Source organism: Lepidochelys kempii, chromosome 11 (assembly GCF_965140285.1).
Source record: "Lepidochelys kempii isolate rLepKem1 chromosome 11, rLepKem1.hap1, whole genome shotgun sequence".
Classification (NCBI taxonomy): Eukaryota; Metazoa; Chordata; order Testudines; family Cheloniidae; genus Lepidochelys; species Lepidochelys kempii.
This window is the reverse complement of record NC_136390.1, coordinates 80,346,694-80,364,826: the sequence shown is the minus strand read 5'-3', so window position 1 is coordinate 80,364,826 and position 18,133 is coordinate 80,346,694. Positions and strand designations below refer to the sequence as shown.

The 18,133-nt window shown below is 42.0% G+C and overlaps 1 protein-coding gene across 11 annotated transcripts in view; it reads right to left on the bottom strand.

Moving 5' to 3' along the window:
* ADARB1 (adenosine deaminase RNA specific B1) overlaps window positions 1-18,133 on the bottom strand; it is a 225,200-nt gene that overhangs the window by 61,010 nt on the left and 146,057 nt on the right. For 8 of the 11 annotated variants that reach the window (XM_073306981.2, XM_073306973.2, XM_073306972.2 and 5 more), the window contains 2 exons: window positions 12,605-12,679; window positions 1,304-2,235 (listed from right to left, as the gene is read on the bottom strand). In XM_073306981.2, the coding sequence (XP_073163082.2) occupies window positions 1,304-2,235; window positions 12,605-12,632 (960 nt within the window). In that variant the 5' untranslated portion in view covers window positions 12,633-12,679. Of the gene's footprint in view, window positions 1-1,303; window positions 2,236-12,604; window positions 12,680-16,917; window positions 17,001-18,133 lie in introns of those variants that run through there. The other 3 variants (XM_073306982.2, XM_073306979.2, XM_073306974.2) reach the window with 2 other exon arrangements.

Genomic DNA, 18,133 nt, shown 5'->3' with positions numbered 1-18,133 from the left:
AGCACAATATACCTGCATCCAGCAGCCACAATCATCAGCATTATGAGGGGAAGAGATATCCTGTGCTTGTAGCATACCAACCTGGTCTCTCAGCCAAGACTGCTCTTGGAGAGCAATTAGGGAGACAAGGTGGGTGAGGTCATATCTTTTATTGGACCAGCTTCAGTTGGTGAGAGAGACAAGTTTACACAGAGGTCTTTGGGAAGAAGCTTGCCTCTCTCACCAACCAAAGTTGGTCCAATAAAAGATATGACCTCACCCACCTTGCTTCCCTAATATTCTGGGACCAACACAGCTACAACAATATTGCACATAACAACAGGCAGACCATTCAAGCTTCTTCCTAACACAATAAGCACCACTAAAAAGGAAAGCTAAAATGTGTTCATAAAACCTGTCCTTTGGAACTGTTGGTATCTATCATTATATAGTTTTTAAAGACTTAATTTCATCTGTCCTGAAGGAACTTCAATATTGTTCAATGAATTGACCCTGCTGGACCTAGGGGAAATAAGTTGAACTTTTAGTGTCCAGGACTGTAGACTCTCTTTTAGCTTTCTCATTGATAGCTCAATAAAGTTACCTTTGCAGCTACCAAATGTTACTGGACTACTTTTAGTATGCTCAATACTTAGGATATCCTATTAGTTATTTTGTTAAAAATATTTATTTTACACATATTTTCGAAGGCAATTGTAAACTTCTTGTAACTGCTATAGTAGATGATTGCAAAGTCCATTTATACCATATATATTTCCAGATTTCTTTGGTATTGTGTGTTGAAATTTTGTCTTTTAGTCAAATAGTCAAAATAAGGAACTCCTGTATTAACCTTATTTTCCCTCGTATTTTAACCTCTCCTTGACAACCACTATTCAACACCTTTCACTCTGAGCATTTGTTGCAGCTGAAAGTGATTTTCTTCTTTGGTAAAAGTTGTTTTCAGGTAGTCAAACAATCTAGAGCAATAAATCCTGACTTCAACTCACAATCCAGGCTTTGCAGCAGAACAAGAGACAAAACAATTGTTCCAAGATTCCCTTAACACCAACCACCACTAAACTAGAACTTGAACTGTATTACACACCATGCACTTAAGATCAACAAAATCAACAATGTGGCATTTTTTCTTTCTAATTGAATAAGATGATTCCACACTGGTAGATTATTAGTGGAGAGATCACATAATGAAACAAACAGCATTAACACCAGAAATATTCTTTGAAATGTTTAAAAAATGAGCAGCTGATGTAGTCTGGGAAACTGCCTAAACATATTAAAGAAAAATGTATAGATTTCTCACCTGTGGTAAATGTAATTGGAGACCCTCGCTGGGAATGGGCTGGCGAGATGGTGTCTGGTCCAGCTGCATGTTAAATAAGGATGCAAGAGCTGACTGAGCAGCCCGAGCCTTTGCAAGCTTTTTGTTCCTTCCTGATCCTTCAAAAGTTTGACCATCCACTGTCACTGCCATCACAAAGTTCTTAGCATGGCTTTCTCCACTTTCTGAGAGAAACTCATACTTCAACCCTGGCCGCAGCTCATTCAGAATCATCACAGGGTTCTTTCCACTGGTGGATGGATATGGTGATGGTGTGGGAAGAGGGGACTGGATAAGAGTACCGGCCACAGTGGATGAGGACAGACTGTAGTCTATACTGGAGCTATAAGATCCATCTCCATTGGACCCCAAATAAAAGGAATTGTCAGTCTGAACTGGTGTTTCAAATCCATTGAAAAGTGTGTCTGGGAAGTCTGCTTGGTCAGATGTAAAATCTGTGTTTACAGAGAGTGTTCTCCCCATCGCTAGGTGTGCTTCAGATGCATTTGGAAACTGAACAAAAGATCTCAAAGCCTTTTCAGCAGCATGAAGCTTTGCCTTCTTTTTTGTAGGGCCAGATCCCTCAAACACCTGTCCATTAACTTCAACTGCCATCACAAAAATAGGGGCATGAACTGGTCCTGTTTGGGATAGAAGCTTGTACTGTAAACCAGGTTTAATTTCATTCAGTTGCATCAGAGCATTCTTTGGCAAAACAGGCCCTGGTGTTTTCTTCCTCTTCTTAGGGCGGAACTTGGAGTGTCCATTGCTGCCCTCCTCCAATGGGCGTTTTCTGCTGCTGCTACCACCACCATTGGAGAGTTGAGACCCCTCCCTGGTATTTTGCACACTGCCATCCTTAGGTGGAACGTTGTCCATGTTGCGGTTTTCTTTAACATCAGTGCTGCTTGAACCTGTGGTGCCCAGAAAGAGTAACTTACAATGCCTTCGTTGCAGGATCTTGTAAATGCAAAATTTATAGATTCCTTTATCTATCTTTGTAACTGGAAGTGATGTGTGCTTATAGGTTTATGTCTTTGCAGGACAAACAAAAAACCATAATTTTAATAACCCAAGAAGTATCAGGTGCAGGTCTGAGTTACAAATTATGCATTTGACATTTTTATTAATACTGGGATTAAAAATTTGCACCATTTTTATTTTGCACTCAGATTACTTTTGAGACAAAAGGTCTATTTTTAAATTACTTTTGTTCTGAAAAATGTTCTAAACCCAGAAAGATTATTTATAATTTTAATCAACATTTTTGATACTTATATTTCAAAATCCTTCCATTAATAACTAATAAACGGAACATTTAAGATGAGTACTAGTGAGATATAAGTTTTCATATTAATTCAAACCTCTTCACTTTAAGCTCATGTTGTGGCTCAAGTATGGCATCTTACATGATTTTTATTTATTTTAAAAAGAGAAGTTATATAAAATCTGAGTAATTTAATTAATTTAATAAAAATAACAAGCTCCTTTTGTAGGTTCACTGATTTAAGAGTGCATAAATATTGTATATACCTTTTTCTTTTCATTTGCTTGAAACAACCCTACTTATATATCACCTATATAGATATTTAACTGTGTCCATTTTAACAATATGACTAACTTTAAATGACTAACTTCTGGTAACTGGGCACTTATCTAGAATCATTTAAATGTTCATCCGAGAAGACTCCAACAAGAAACTAGAGCTTTTCACCCAACCACGCTGACTTGTTAACAGCCTGAACCAACTCCCACTGAAGCCAGTCAGACTCTTTCTTTCTTTTGACTTCAAAGGTAGTTAGATTAGACTGTAAACATGCACTGCAGAGTGGAATGAGCCAAACTCAGTGCCCATATTTATTCTTCTGATATCAATCCTCAAAACTTGGAAGTAAAGTCTGTAATAGACATACTTCATCTCTCCTCAGAATTCTGTTAAAAAAATCATGCTTAAATTATGTTGTTCCAGAAGAATAATATATATGTTTTTTGTACTATCATCTAGCAAGAAATTTTATATTTCTAATAGTCCTTTACACACAACTTTATAATTCTTTGCAAAGGAAAAGCAATTGCTTTTATTTTAGACAGAGTTCCTATTCCAAACATCCCCCTTAAGACACAGCAATCCTTTATTAAGATAGTATTAGAAAGCAAGAAGATTTGTAATACATGTTCAGGTTAAACCTGACAAATTAATCATGTTGTACACTGATAATTATTCATGGAACTGATTTGTTTATATAAAAACAAATTAAATTATTAAATTACTTTAACATAATATTTTTGAAATTACGAACTTGGGTGCTGATATCATACTATGAGTTAGTTCTAAGAATTGTTCCTGCTGCAGCTTTTAAATCCTAATTTTTGTTAGGTGAAGAAACTGCTGCAAATAAAGAGTTTGAATTTATACTAGTCTATGTAAATTAAAATGCAATTTTAGTAGTTTAAGAGTTTCCAGCCTTTCAGTTTTAAAGATTTCAAATATCTAGCAATATAATACACCCACAATGATAACAGATTATACAAATTAATCCAGAATTTAAACAAAACAAAGTGGAAATTTTCTTGCACTTTGATGGATTTCAAACTTTTGCTTAATTTTCCCAAATACTGGTGCACACACACCACTTCACCCAGTTTACAAAGCTGATGGAATGGTTACTAAATTTTCATTTATAACATCCTCCAGCAAAAGCTCGATAGGTTACTCCTTTCGGTGCTCGAAAAGAATAAAAGATCAAAAGAAAGAGCCAAAGTAGAAACATACACGTTGTTAACGAACAGGTATTGGACAATAAAAATTGGTACAATATTGGCAAATAGAAGTAAAATAAATCTTCTTGGGGAACACTCATATTCCCAAATTACTAATAGTTTGATCATTAGAAACATGCTCTGGCAATTCATTTTATCAGAAAAGGATTTCTGAAGTTGAACCTCAAATGGTATTGTACACAGTATATATACTAGTGGATTATAATAGTCAACACAACATGTTAATTCATGAAGTTTTGTTTCTTTTATAATACTGTAGTACTGCGTTGAGGGAATTTAAGTAACATAATTTAATAAAACTACTTAACGAACAGCGAATGTGGCATCAGAAGTTCACTATGAAATGGTATAATTTGTAAACTAAAGGGAAATTATTAGATATAAAATACCAATCATGGCCTCCATCTATAAATTTCTTTTCATTAAGGGTTCTAAACCAGTAACAATAAGACCAACTCTTCAAGGAAGTTGTGAAGGAGAATGCGGATCTAACTGTCTTTAATATTATAGTAGAACCTCAGAGTTACAGACACCTCAGGCTCCAGGGAGGGGGATCCAGGCTTCTACCCCGAGGAAGCACCAGAGCTCACGGCCTTAAACCTGGGGGGAGTGCTGGGGCTTCAACCCTGTGGCTCTGCTCCTGGCTTTTGACCTGCGGGGGGCGCTGGGGCTTGGGCTCCCCAAGGCTCTGCTCCTGGTCTCAGCTGGGGGGTGTGTGTGCCAGGGCTTGGGGCTTTAGCTATGGGGGAATCGCTGGGGCTGAAACTGACACTCCCCTCTAGCTAAAGCCCTGGCGCCTCCCGGGGGCTGAAGCTGGGAACAGAGCCGCGGGGCTGAAACCCCGAGCCTCGGTGCCCCCCGTGGTGATGAAGCCCTGAGCCCTGGTTCACTCCACAGGTCAGAAGCCCTGAGCCCTGGTGCTCCCGAGGCTAAGAAACCCTGAGCCTCCCCACCCCCACCTGGAGCCCTGACCCACACCTCCATCCTGCAGCTGCAGACCTAACCCCCCACCCCCACCCCCAAGGCAGAAGCCCTGAGTCCCAGGGCTAAAGCCCCGAGGCCGTACAGTAGTTGCTGGTTTTAATTTGTCTCCCCGCTGCCTGGTTTATTACTTCTGGTTCCACAGGGTGTCTGGCTGACCTGTAAGTCCGTAACTCTGGCGTTTGAATCTTTGAGATTCTACTGTAATTGAATCTGGAAACAAAACCTTTTATATTTAAGTATTAATATTTATTTAAAGATTATGGATCAGATTTTGAAAAGAGCTCAACTGCCATTTAGACCACTATATGAAGTGGTAAGCATTTCAAAAGCGCTCAGCCCACAGCTGCTCCTGATGTCCTAAATAGGAGCTTTTGAAAAGTTGGTCACTTCATAAAGGTGCCCAAACGGCAGCTGAGATCCTCTGAAAATCTAGCTTATAAATTAACTCATTTGAATGTGAAACGAGTACTAAAACACGATGAAAAGAAATTGGTTTATAACCTGACATTAGATCTTGTGCTGCTGCTGTCACAGTTTTCAACAAAATATCCATTAGAACCAGCAGCATGCTCAGAAATATCAATATCAACAACTTTATTGGCAAGTAAAATTCTTAGCTGACAGACTGCAAGAAAGGGTTCACTATCTGAACTGTTAAAACACTGCACTGAGCAAAATGGATACAACTTCTTCAAATCAGCTTTTGTGTTGAACAGGTGAATAGATGTCTACTTGAACCTCTCCTTGGTGAAGATACACACTCTTCCAGTGGTCACTTAACCACTAGGGTCAAGATTTTCAAAAAGTTAAACTCTAAATATGTATTTAAGCATCTATCTGATTTTCAAAAGTGCTGCACACCTCACAGCTCCCATTATGGTCAATGAGAGCTGTTCTGTGCGCAGCACTTTTGCAAACTAGTCAAAGTATGGATTTAGATGTCTGACTGCAGGATCCAACTTTTGGAAATCTTGGCCCCAGACAACTTGAGAGTGAGTCGTTTCTCAGACAAGCTAATTTGTTTTATGTACACTAAAAAATATTCCAGGGTGAACAGGAGATTTCAGCCATTTTTGCAGTATCTGAGTTGGCAAAAATCAAGTCTGATAGGATCAGCCATTGACGTTGTCAGCAGAAGAAGAAACAAGTTTTGCCACTGAAATGTTCTTTCCCTGGAGCTTTACTACGTATAAGGCACCAGAATAAAGAAGGAAGGCGTGCTACAAAGAAAACAGTTACCTCTTTGAAGAGAGGAGGCATCTGTTATAAGTGTGCTTGTTTATTTTTGAGAGTTTCCTGGCCAAAGACATGGTTAACAAATACATGCAGGTAAGGTGGGCCATCGGGGCAGTCCCCTCATCTGATGAGAAAGAATGATCTCTGTTCACAGAATCTCAGGGTTGGAAGGGACCTCGGGAGATCATCTAGTCCAACTCCCTGCTCAAAGCAGGACCAATCCCCAATTTTTGCCCCAGATCCCTAAATGGCCCCCTCAAGGATTGAACTCACAACCCTGGGTTTAGCAGTTCAAAGCTCAAACCACTGAGCTATCCCTCTCATGCCTAAATTTCACCCACTTGGTTAAGGCACAGCTGCAAAAATGTTGGCATCCTCTTTATTGCTGTTCTCATTAACTTTTTTGCGGAACTCTTAGCAAGGGCAACTTCCCTTGCAACAGGCATGTTGAGACCAATTACACATGGGTGAGCACTCTCTGGATAGTTTTGTGGGAAGAAACTTGAAAAAACAGAAAGAGATCAGTACAGCCACAAAGGGATTCATCAACCTGAATGGTTCAAATTCAGGGTGTGCTGCAAGACCCGTCTCTTCTCTCTCAGACACAATCTGATGGGTAGGTCTGGGCAATGGGATGGATTTTGTGGGGAGAAGGGATTTTGAGGGGAGGTCAAATAATTTTTTATATTTTGATACTGTTGCAGGGTTATCTGGTTTTATACTGAGGTAACCGATGGGTCTTTTTATTATTATGAACATTTTTAAAAGATTGCCAAGGACACTCAGAGCATTGGATGGACTTAACGTGGAGCAGTAAAAAATTCAACTCAATAAATAAATTATAACTCTTTCCACTGCTTCTGTTGCGCTGCACTGGGCAACACAGCATGGGGAGTAGGTGGCCAGCCCTCTGTGGAGAAAGAAGTGGTTAGGGACTATTTAGAAAAGCTGGACGTGCACAAGTCCATGGGGCCAGATGCGTTGCATCCGAGAGTGCTAAAGGAGTTGGCGACTGTGATTGCAGAGCCATTGGCCATTATCTTTGAAAACTCATGGCGATCAGGGGAAGTCCCGGACGACTGGAAAAAGGCTAATGTAGTGCCCATCTTTAAAAAAGGGAAGGAGGAGGATCCTGGGAACTACAGGTCAGTCAGCCTCACCTCAGTCCCTGGAAAAATCATGGAGCAGGTCCTCAAAGAATCAATCCTGAAGCACTTACATGAGAGGAAAGTGATCAGGAACAGTCAGCATGGATTCACCAAGGGAAGGTCATGCCTGACTAATCTAATCGCCTTCTATGACGAGATTACTGGTTCTGTGGATGAAGGGAAAGCAGTGGATGTATTGTTTCTTGACTTTAGCAAAGCTTTCGACACAGTCTCCCACAGTATTCTTGTCAGCAAGTTAAAGAAGTATGGGCTGGATGAATGCACTATAAGGTGGATAGAAAGTTGGCTAGATTGTCGGGCTCAGTGGGTAGTGATCAATGGCTCCATGTCTAGATGGCAAGCCGGTATCAAGTGGAGTGCCCCAAGGGTCAGTCCTGGGGCCGGTTTTGTTCAATATCTTCATAAATGATCTGGAGGATGGTGTGGATTGCACTCTCAGCAAATTTGTGGATGATACTAAACTAGGAGGAGTGGTAGATATGGTGGCAGGAAGGGATAGGATACAGAGGGACCTAGACAAATTAGAGGATTGGGCCAAAAGAAATCTGATGAGGTTCAATAAGGATAAGTGCAGGGTCCTGCACTTAGGACGGAAGAATCCAATGCACCACTACAGACTAGGAACCGAATGGCTCGGCAGCAGTTCTGCAGAAAAGGACCTAGGGGTGACAGTGGACGAGAAGCTGGATATGAGTCAACAGTGTGCCCTTGTTGCCAAGAAGGCAAATGGCATTTTGGGATGTATAAGTAGGGGCATAGCCAGCAGATTGAGGGACATGATCGTTCCCCTCTATTCGACATTGGTGAGGCCTCATCTGGAGTACTGTGTCCAGTTTTGGGTCCCACACTACAAGAAGGATGTGGAAAAATTGGAGAGAGTCCAGCGAAGGGCAACAAAAATGATTAGGGGTCTGGAACACATGACTTATGAGGAGAGGCTGAGGGAACTGGGATTGTTTAGTCTACAGAAGAGAAGAATGATGGGGGATTTGATAGCTGCTTTCAACTACCTGAGAAGTGGTTCCAAAGAAGATGGATCTAGACTATTCTCAGTGGTAGAAGGTGACAGGACAAGGAGTAATGGTCTCAAGTTGCAGTGGGGGAGGTTTAGGCTGGATATTAGGAAAAACTTTTTCACTAGGAGGGTGGTGAAACACTGGAATGCGTTACCTAGGGAGGTGGTAGAATCTCCTTCCTTAGAAGTTTTTAAGGTCAGGCTTGACAAAGCCCTGGCTGGGATGATTTAATTGGGGATTGGTCCTGCTTTGAGTAGGGGGTTGGACTAGATGACCTCCTGAGGTCCCTTCCAACCCTGATATTCTATGATTCTATGATTCTGTGTTGTTATACCACCTTCTCCACACCTTCAATGCATAAAAGACAAAAAGGCATTATACCCACTTTCACCTGAAATCCCAACAAGTGTTTTTTCAATTTTTTCCCTATTTTAGGAAAAAAATATAACCATTGCGTTCAAATTTTGCACAACCAATTTTGTGAGTTTTAGTCTCTGCAGGTAAAATAAAGATTATAGTTGGAGGCTATGATATTGCATATGTCCACCTTCCTCTCCTGTCAAGATTTCCCTAAAAAGTAGTTCCACAAAAAATATAAGCTTTAATAGCTAACTTCTGATATTACAAGCTGCAGCTCCATGTGATTTAAAAGTGCAGAAAGATAGCGAATATTAATATTTGTAGAATTCAACGATAGATGGGCTGATTTTTTCATAATTTAAAAGGTTATATTATCAAATTTATTTAGAAGAATTTTACCCTTAATAAAATCCCTTCCCCACGCACGCACACACTAAGGAGACATACAAATGCACAGACTCCTCTGTATCATACATGACATCATCATCCAACTGTAACTGGCTGTATTTAGTTTCCCTTAGACATCCCTTGATTATACCATATGCTTCATGCATCGTCCTTGGTGCAGTGACATTTTTATATGACAAGATGAAAAGCTTATTGCATTTAACTGATTTCTCATTTTAATTAAAAAAGTTGTAGACATATTAAATATTTTGAATAAGGAAATTTACAGGACATCAATATAAAAAAATAACATTTTCCTCAAACTCTACAGGGCCATTTTTATTTGTATTCAGGCATACTCAGTTAGAACTTGCCTATTTAATTATGTAGTATTTTCTTTAATTCACTTGAATTATCAAAATTACATCTCTGACTTCTTTTAGTCCTTATTATGGGAGTGTCTTTTGGAAATTGTTGATCTTGTTCTCAACATAGCCTCCAGAGCACAGGCTAGGCTTAAAAAAAATAAATAAAAAGACAAACCCAATATGAATGTGTCATGGCCTCCCTAGTTGCAAGGTAATAGTAAGGGATAAGGGTTCAGGAATATTTATCTCTACTTACTGAAACTATTTTCCAGGAAAGTTCACAAACTTCAATTCAGCACTATGGGATTCTAGTAGTTCCTACATCAGTTGAAAGGCAAAGGCATTGCTGCCATTTCCTATTTGTGCTGTTTGAATGAATTTTGGCTAATTGATCATTTTGTTGTTTTTAAATGTCTAGTTGATTCCGTTGTCTTCTCTACATTAAAATCTTCTGAATATGCAAGAAAATTTATTTAACTGGCAGCAAACACAGGCCAACCCAAGCTAGTATTTTAATTAAAGAAACACAGCCCAGAAGAATAAATTTTAATAAAATGAAGTCATTTTACAACAGCCCAGCTTCTTGATTTCCCAATAAAAATGCACTGTAACGTCCCATGTAAAATTGTATCTTTCCCATACAAGGCCTTGCTGTACTGTTAGGATGTCTTTATCAAAGAAAGGGTATGATATATGTTAGCTTTACAATTCAGGGCCAGAATAAACAAATGCTCATGTTTAAACAGCATCGAACAATTTACAGTAAAGCATAGGAGATTTTCATGCACAGTACTTTAAGAGCAACACATATACACTACTTCATTATCATTTACAAAAAATAAGGATGGTTAAAAGACCAAATACCTTTAAAATGAGATAACTGCATAATAATGTGGTGGCAGTATTTCTTCCTGTAGGTAATTAGGGCTCAACCCTGCAGGAGGCTGAGTACTTTCACACCAATTCAACAATGCATTTAGAAATGTGCTTAACTTTAAGCCCTTGCGGAGTTCCATTGAAGCCAAGGGGCTACTCATATCTAAAGCTACACATTTGCTTAAATGCTTTGCTAAATCTGAGCCAGAGCAAGACTAAACCGTTAATGAGAACAATCTGTTACTCTAAATAGCTGGGGACCAGAGCACTGTACAATTTTCTTCCTTTACTTTCTTCCATTACTTGATTTATCTCCTTATACATTCCCTCTTTCTTGTTTCACAAACCCTTATATTTGATCTACTTTATCCTCCCTCCCTCCATTCTCCTGTACCCCATGTCCTCACAATTCCTATCCCTTTCCCAGGTTTCCCAAACTCTCTTTCTTGCCCAATTTACCTAGTTTCCCCTCCCCCAGGTACACCCCAAAAGTAATAATGATCTCTGTTCCCTTCAAATCTCATTCCATCTATCATAGAATATCAGGGTTGAAAGGGACCTCAGGCGGTTATCTAGTCCAAACCGCTGCTCAAAGCAGGACCAACACCAACTAAATCATCCCAGCCAGGGCTTTGTCAAGCCTGACCTTAAAAACTTCTAAGGAAGGAGATTCCACCACCTCCCTAGGTAACGCATTCCAGTGTTTCACCACCCTCCTAGTGAAAAAGTTTTTCCTAATATCCAACCTAAACCTCCCCCACTGCAACTTGAGACCATTACTCCTCGTTCTGTCATCTGCTACCACTGAGACCAGCCGAGCTCCATCCTCTTTGGAACCCCCTTTCAGGTAGTTGAAAGCAGCTATCAAATCCCCCCTCACTCTTCTCTTCTGCACACTAAATAATCCCAGTTCCCTCAGCCTCTCCTCATAAATCATGTGTTCCAGTCCCCTAATCATTTTTGTTGCCCTCCGCTGGACTCTTTCCAATTTTTGCACATCCTTCTTGTAGTGTGGGGCCCAAACCTGGACACAGTACTCCAGATGAGGCCTCACCAAAGTTAAATAGAGGGGAACGATCACGTCCCTCGATCTGTTGGCAATGCCCCACCTTACACAGCCCAAAATGCCATTGGCCTTCTTGGCAACAAGATACTGTTGACTCATATCTAGCTTCTCGTCCACTGTCACCCCTAGGTCCTTTTCCGCAGAACTGCTGCCGAGCCATTCGGTCCCTAGTCTGTAGCGGTGCATGGGATTCTTCCATCCTAAGTGCAGGACCCTGCACTTGTCCTTGTTGAACCTCATCAGATTTCTTTTGGCCCAATCCTCCAATTTGTCTAGGTCCCTCTGTATCCTGTCCCTGCCCTACCCCAGCGTATCTACCACTCCTCTCAGGTTAGTGTCGTCTGTTGCCTGTTGATTGACTGGCTGCTACAGGCACGCTCCTGGCGCACAAAGGCTCTGATCCTTAGGGCAGATAAGATCTCTGTTCAGCCTGTAATCTAGCTGGAAGACTATAAGAGGCAGGAGCTCCTCTCTTACACTAACCCAGACCTCATATGAGTTTAGGATAGTCCTGTAATCTCTACTTCCAGTTCTTCTGCAGGGTGGCATTTGGGGATATTAGGTAGAAAGTACATAGAGCTAAGGGTGTTGGGACATCTAGTTTTTTGTAGGAGACAGTATGCTACACAGGGTACGCGCGTGTCGTATCAATAGAGTATATCACTCCGCATTTCTTCAGTGCAAACCATAGATGTATTAATTAATCATCATTACTTCACTGCAGGTTCAAAGTAGGAGAAAACAGGCTAAGAGGGAGCAAGCTGTTTTGAAATACAAATATCTTGGACGATTAGTGATCATGGTATGAAGATATCAGTCACGTGAAGGGTAACTGGATTATGTGTTAATCAGAATGTATTTGAAAGCTTTCCCAGTATGGAAATTCTTTTTTAATGAACACAAGTATAAAGTGAACTATACACACACAGAAATTTCCTCTCATTGTATTCATATCGTTTCTGTATGCCCACCCAGCTGCAAGGAAAATGGCTCTTGCAGAAAGGACTATATTGTTTATTATGTAAATATACATATCTTACTCATATTTTCTTCATCATCTATATCCATAGTGAAATACTTTTGCTGGTTTCTTGACTGGCGTAGACGGCTTCTATCTGAAAAATAGAGAGTGGGTGTTTTAAGCTTATATTACGTAAAATGAAAGAGCCCACATGATGAAGGCCTGGGACTAGGAGTCAGGAGATCGGGGTTGTTTCCACGGCTCTCCCACAATCATGTGCAATCAGGAACAACTCTGTGTGTCTTTCTCCCACAGAAGGGTAATGTTATTTCTCGAGCTCAAAAATATGGAGATGCTAAGAACCCATTAATGTTTACAAGCATTTTTACATTTTCAGATGGCAGACTGTCTAGAAGGGCATACTGTTTTTAATCTGTTGTACTTTCCCTGGTTCGTATACTTACAAGATATAAACTATGCACTCTCACTGGAAAATGTGGTCATTTCCTTGTCTATTGCACCAACAGACTATTTTAAGGAATGTGACCAGTTAAAAGGTCACACGTGACAGCACCTCTGGAACTGGTTCAGTGGAGAGATGCTTCCCCTCCAGCAAGTCAGAGGAAAAAGGACAAAGTCAAAATACTGGCAACTTGATGTTGCAGGTAACATCAAGAAAATCCAGGCAAATCATATGCAGGGTAGAGCAGGTACTACTACTTAAAAGGACAGTTCCTGGAAAGAGGGGGTTTGTGGTAAAGACTGGGTTTGGTTAGACATTTGTATACATAAAGCCAGCCTTTGCTCCAACATCCTTCTAGAAGCTGTGCTGCTGAATAGCGATGGTGAAGACCATATCCGCAGGAGAGAGAAACAGATGGTGCTGTCTCTTCCCTACATGTGGACTGCCTGAATATCTTGGTGTTACTTGCAATACCTGAGGTTATGTTACAAGAATAATGGTCTGGATTTTCAGAAGTGCTGAGCACCCATTCACTTTAACGGGACCAATGGATGCTCGGTGTCTTTGAAAATCAGGGAAGTCTATAGACATCACATTACAACAAGAGACAAGACGATTATAATCTTACTACTTTGCACCTTTACAGCGCGTGGTATCTTCTCTATGCTTTCCAGACATTTAATTATGCTAAAAAATCAGCACAAGACTCCTTCCTCAGCACATTTCCCACACAGCTGGGCCCAGGCAGGCAGAGGAGGGGGTGGGCTGCCACCACCTCCCCAGCCGGGCTCTCTCGCAGACACCCTGAGGGGAGTCAGCTGGCATGAGAAGCGTCTCTGTACCACTCCCTCAGCTTCCCGCCCTGGCCCAGCTGCCGGGGGGAGGGCTGAGCAAGTTGGAAGTGCCGGGGGTGGGGGGAGGCGTAGCAGCAGCAGGACAGAGCACCCCTCCCCCGCCAGCAGGCCGAGCATGTGGCCCACCTGCGACTGCTAGTAGCAAATATCTCAAAGGGCTGAAGATCGGACACTGGATGGGAAGGGGTCTCAGTTACTACAGTGAATTCTTTCCCTGGTGACTAGTTCAGGGTCTAACGGATTACCGTATTTGGGGTTGGGAAGGAATTTCCCTCCAGGTCAGATCGGCAGAGACCCTATTTTTGTTTTGACTTCCTCTGCTGCATGAGGCATGGGTCACTTGCTGGTTTGGAATGGAGTAAATGGTGAATTCTGTGGAACTTGAAGTCTTTAAATCATAATCAGAGGACTTCAGTAACTCAGCCAGAGGTTATGGGTCTATTACAGGAGTCTGTGGCTGAAGTTCTACGGTCAATGATGGGCAGGAGGTCAGAATAGATTATCACGATGGCGCCTTGTGACCTTAAAGTCTATGGGCCGGTCTACACTACCGCATAAGTCATTGTAACTTACATCAATCGGGTGTTAAAAGCACCCTCCCCTCTGGAGCGACACAAGTTTTGCACTGTCCACCACACCAGTGCTATGTCGGCGGGAGACGCTCTCCCCACAACATAGCTGCCAATTCTCGCAGAGATAGAGTAACTATGCCAGCATGCCTAATGCTGCATCGGAGCAGCTATTCTGATGTAGCGCTGAAGTGTAGACTTGTCCTATGAGTCTATAAGTAACCACAATTAAATGAAAAATTTGATAAAAATGGATTTCCATTTGGAATTCATGCTTTGTGTTTATAGTTTCAGCATACATTTGGACTGCATATGATGACTGAAAAGAACACTAAGTAAAACCCCCACTTTTGTTAAAGACCATAACTAGCCTCGTCAGTGAATTTCTGTTTTAGGTGTATAACACATTTCTTGCAAACATTGATACAGGCACCTACCAAATGCCTGTATTGATCAAATCAAAGAGCACACACATTTTCTTATAAAGGCAGGAAATGGAAATGCATGAATAATAAATATGGTTCCTTGTACTTCATCTTGAAAAAAAAGCATGTGAAGCTCTCCATACGATGTTCACAGCTTTAAAATGAAACCAGTACAGGCCACCAGGGAGAGGAGGAGGAGGGGGTTGGGAAGAGAAGAAAGTGAGCTGTGATTTGTGAAAGGGAGAAGAGACTGAGGAAGTCAGTCTTGTATAGAGAGGAGACACTAGGCATAGTGAGGAGAATGAAGTGGTTTGGAAGGAGAGGAATGAGAGACTGGAGGATCTGGGGGAGAAGGAGGACTATCACGCTGATTAGTACAGTGTAACAACAAACAATAAAATAGCAGAAAAATCAAAATGAAGAATCAGGTGGTTTGGGATAAGAGAGAGGAAAGACTGGTGAATGCGGGGAAAAAGAGGATAAAGGGAGTATGAGGCAGGGAAAGAGGTTGGGAAATGAGGCATTTCCCATGAGGGAAAGGAGAGATTGGCAGATTTGCAGAGAAGAGGACAGTATAAGGGGTTTTGGTGGGAAAAGGAGAGAATGAGGTAAGTATGAGGGAAAGGAGAAGAGACTAGGGGAGTTTTAGGTGTTCCAGGAGACTTGGATGTGGAAGGAAGGAAAGTTTAGAGAGAGGTGGTGTTAGAGAGAGGGAGGAGTCATTAGAGGAGAAAATGGTGGGGGGCGGAGAATTTCACATAGAGCAAAGGCTGGAGGGGAAAGATAAGAGACTGTAGAGGGACAATGGAAACCTGGCATGCTTTCTAAAGATTGCTGCAGCAGAGGAAAGGAGCCAGACCACAATGGCACATAGGAAGAGAAATGAGAGGAGGCCACAGTAAGTGCTGAAGGTCTTTTTTATTTTTAAAATGGAAATGGGGACAAAGTAACTTGCAGTATTGGAACCTTTTACACGTGGCAGGAAAGGGGGGCAGTGGTTTCATAGGGCCACGTCCTTTCCTTTCAGCATTTGGGGCAGAATTTCTCTTCTGGGTATGTGATAGTGTTGTCCTCCCTTACTTGAAGGATGCCTCCCCCCCACCCCAAAGCTGCCATTACATGTCATAGTTGCTAAACAGAGAAGGGTGTATTTAGAATAGATGCAGTATTACCACCATGTGTGTCAGACAGCCCAGAGGCAGGTCTACTAAACATGGGAACAGACAGTGTTAACCCTTAAGCACCATGCAGCTTTTTAAGTGCCATCTTTAGTTAGAGCCATTAAGTCAATTTAGGCCTACACTCTGGGTTGAAGTCTTAAGTGGAAAAAAAGTAACCAAAGGCCCTCTTACTCTATCAGCATGTTGGGCTAGATTCAAAGGTATGTAGGTATTCCAATGCTGAGCAGTGAAACACCCAACTCCCAGGCACCCTGCTGCCTGCTGCAATTCTCTGCCCGAAGTTGAGTGCACAGGCTCCCTATGCATTATATGGGGAAAGCTCGGCACCCAACAAAAGGATTCTCAGAAGCCAGCAACTGAGCAGCGAGCCGCCTAAACAAATCAGGAGTGAAATGCAGAGAAAAGGGCTGGGGCTTAGACTCAGATCCTCAGAGATATTTTGGTGCCTATCTCCTACTGATCTGAGCTGAGCCTTTATGCACCTGACTTACGGGCTGACAGGAAGTGCCTATATCTGCTCAGGATTCTCCGCCGTGAATCCTCTCCTGGAGTTAGGCACCTAAGACAAGTCAGTCCATTCACACAAAAAGAAAAAAAACCCACCACACACCCCAAAGACAGGGGGGAGACAGTGAAATCCTACTGTATGGTAGCCAACAGCTCAGTGGTTAGAGCACTCCTGTGGGATGTGGGAGACCTAAGTTTGAATCCCCACTCTGCCTGAGTTAGAGCAGGGACTTGAATCCAGGTCACCCACATCCCAAGTGACTGCCCTGATGCTTGAGTATTTTGGGATGGGGCTATGTCCTCTAGCCTGTTGAAGTTGTTCCACTTTGTATAAAAACTAAATATTCATTGTGCCAGAGGGAGACTCCACAGCACAGTAGCTAGGGCATTTACCAGGGATGTAAGAGAGTCAGATTCAAGTCCCTGCTCCAGTTGAAGAGAGCTTGGACAGTCTGCTGGTCCTCCTGCAGGAAGCCCTACAATGGAATCTTTTTTAGACACAAACAACATGCAAGACCTGAAGGAGAGGGCCAACACAATCATAACACTACCCTGTACTAACACAATAAGAGGAAAAAATAGAGAGAGCAACAACCAAATGTATCTTTAAATATCAGTTTAATCTAATCTCTGCCCACCAATACTAGAATGCATGAATCACAGTTGCATAGTTACTACATGCAGTTCCTACAGGACAGTGTTATCATTGACATATGCCTTAACTGTGCATTTCCTCTCCTTAACATGTTTCCATATCTCTTAAGTTTAACCTTAAGTGTGATTTTCTTAAATTTGTTATGCTATCTAATTATCCTCAAAATACATTCCTGTAACATTTATATCATTAAGTTACTGATATTTGCTCATAACCATAACTCCTTCAGTTTTTGTTTGGGAATAACAGTGACTAAATATATTTTTAAAGAGTTTTGGAAAGGATAGTGTACCGGGGTAGACACCCGCTCCTGTCCGCAGGGGCTTAGAACAGCCCCGGAGAGGGCTGTGGCTTGGGACAAGAAGTCTGGGCTGATTGGGGAAGGCAGCAACAGCTGGGGCCATGCCCCAATCAGGCCCAGCTGGCCCCTATAAGAGGCTGCGAGCCAGGAGTCCAAACAGATTCTCTCTGCCTGTAGAGAGAGAAGGGTCTGGCTGCTGGGGAGCCTAACCAAGTGCCTAGAGTGGAGTAGGGCTGGGGGAAGGCCAAGGGAACCCCGGCCTGGAAACCCCCCAGGCTGGGACTAGTTGAAGGCCAGTTAGGTACTGGGGTTGCAGGGGCAGCCCATGGGTAGGCAGAGGCAGCAGGTCCAAACCCCCTTACCTGCGATGAATCATAGAATCATAGAATATCAGGGTTGGAAGGGACCCCAGAAAGTCATCTAGTCCAACCCCCCGCTCGAAGCAGGACCAATTCCCAGTTAAATCATCCCAGCCAGGGCTTTGTCAAGCCTGACCTTAAAAACCTCTAAGGAAGGAGATTCTACCACCTCCCTAGGTAACGCATTCCAGTGTTTCACCACCCTCTTAGTGAAAAAGTTTTTCCTAATATCCAGTCTAAACCTCCCACACTGCAACTTGAGACCATTACTCCTCGTTCTGTCATCTGCTACCA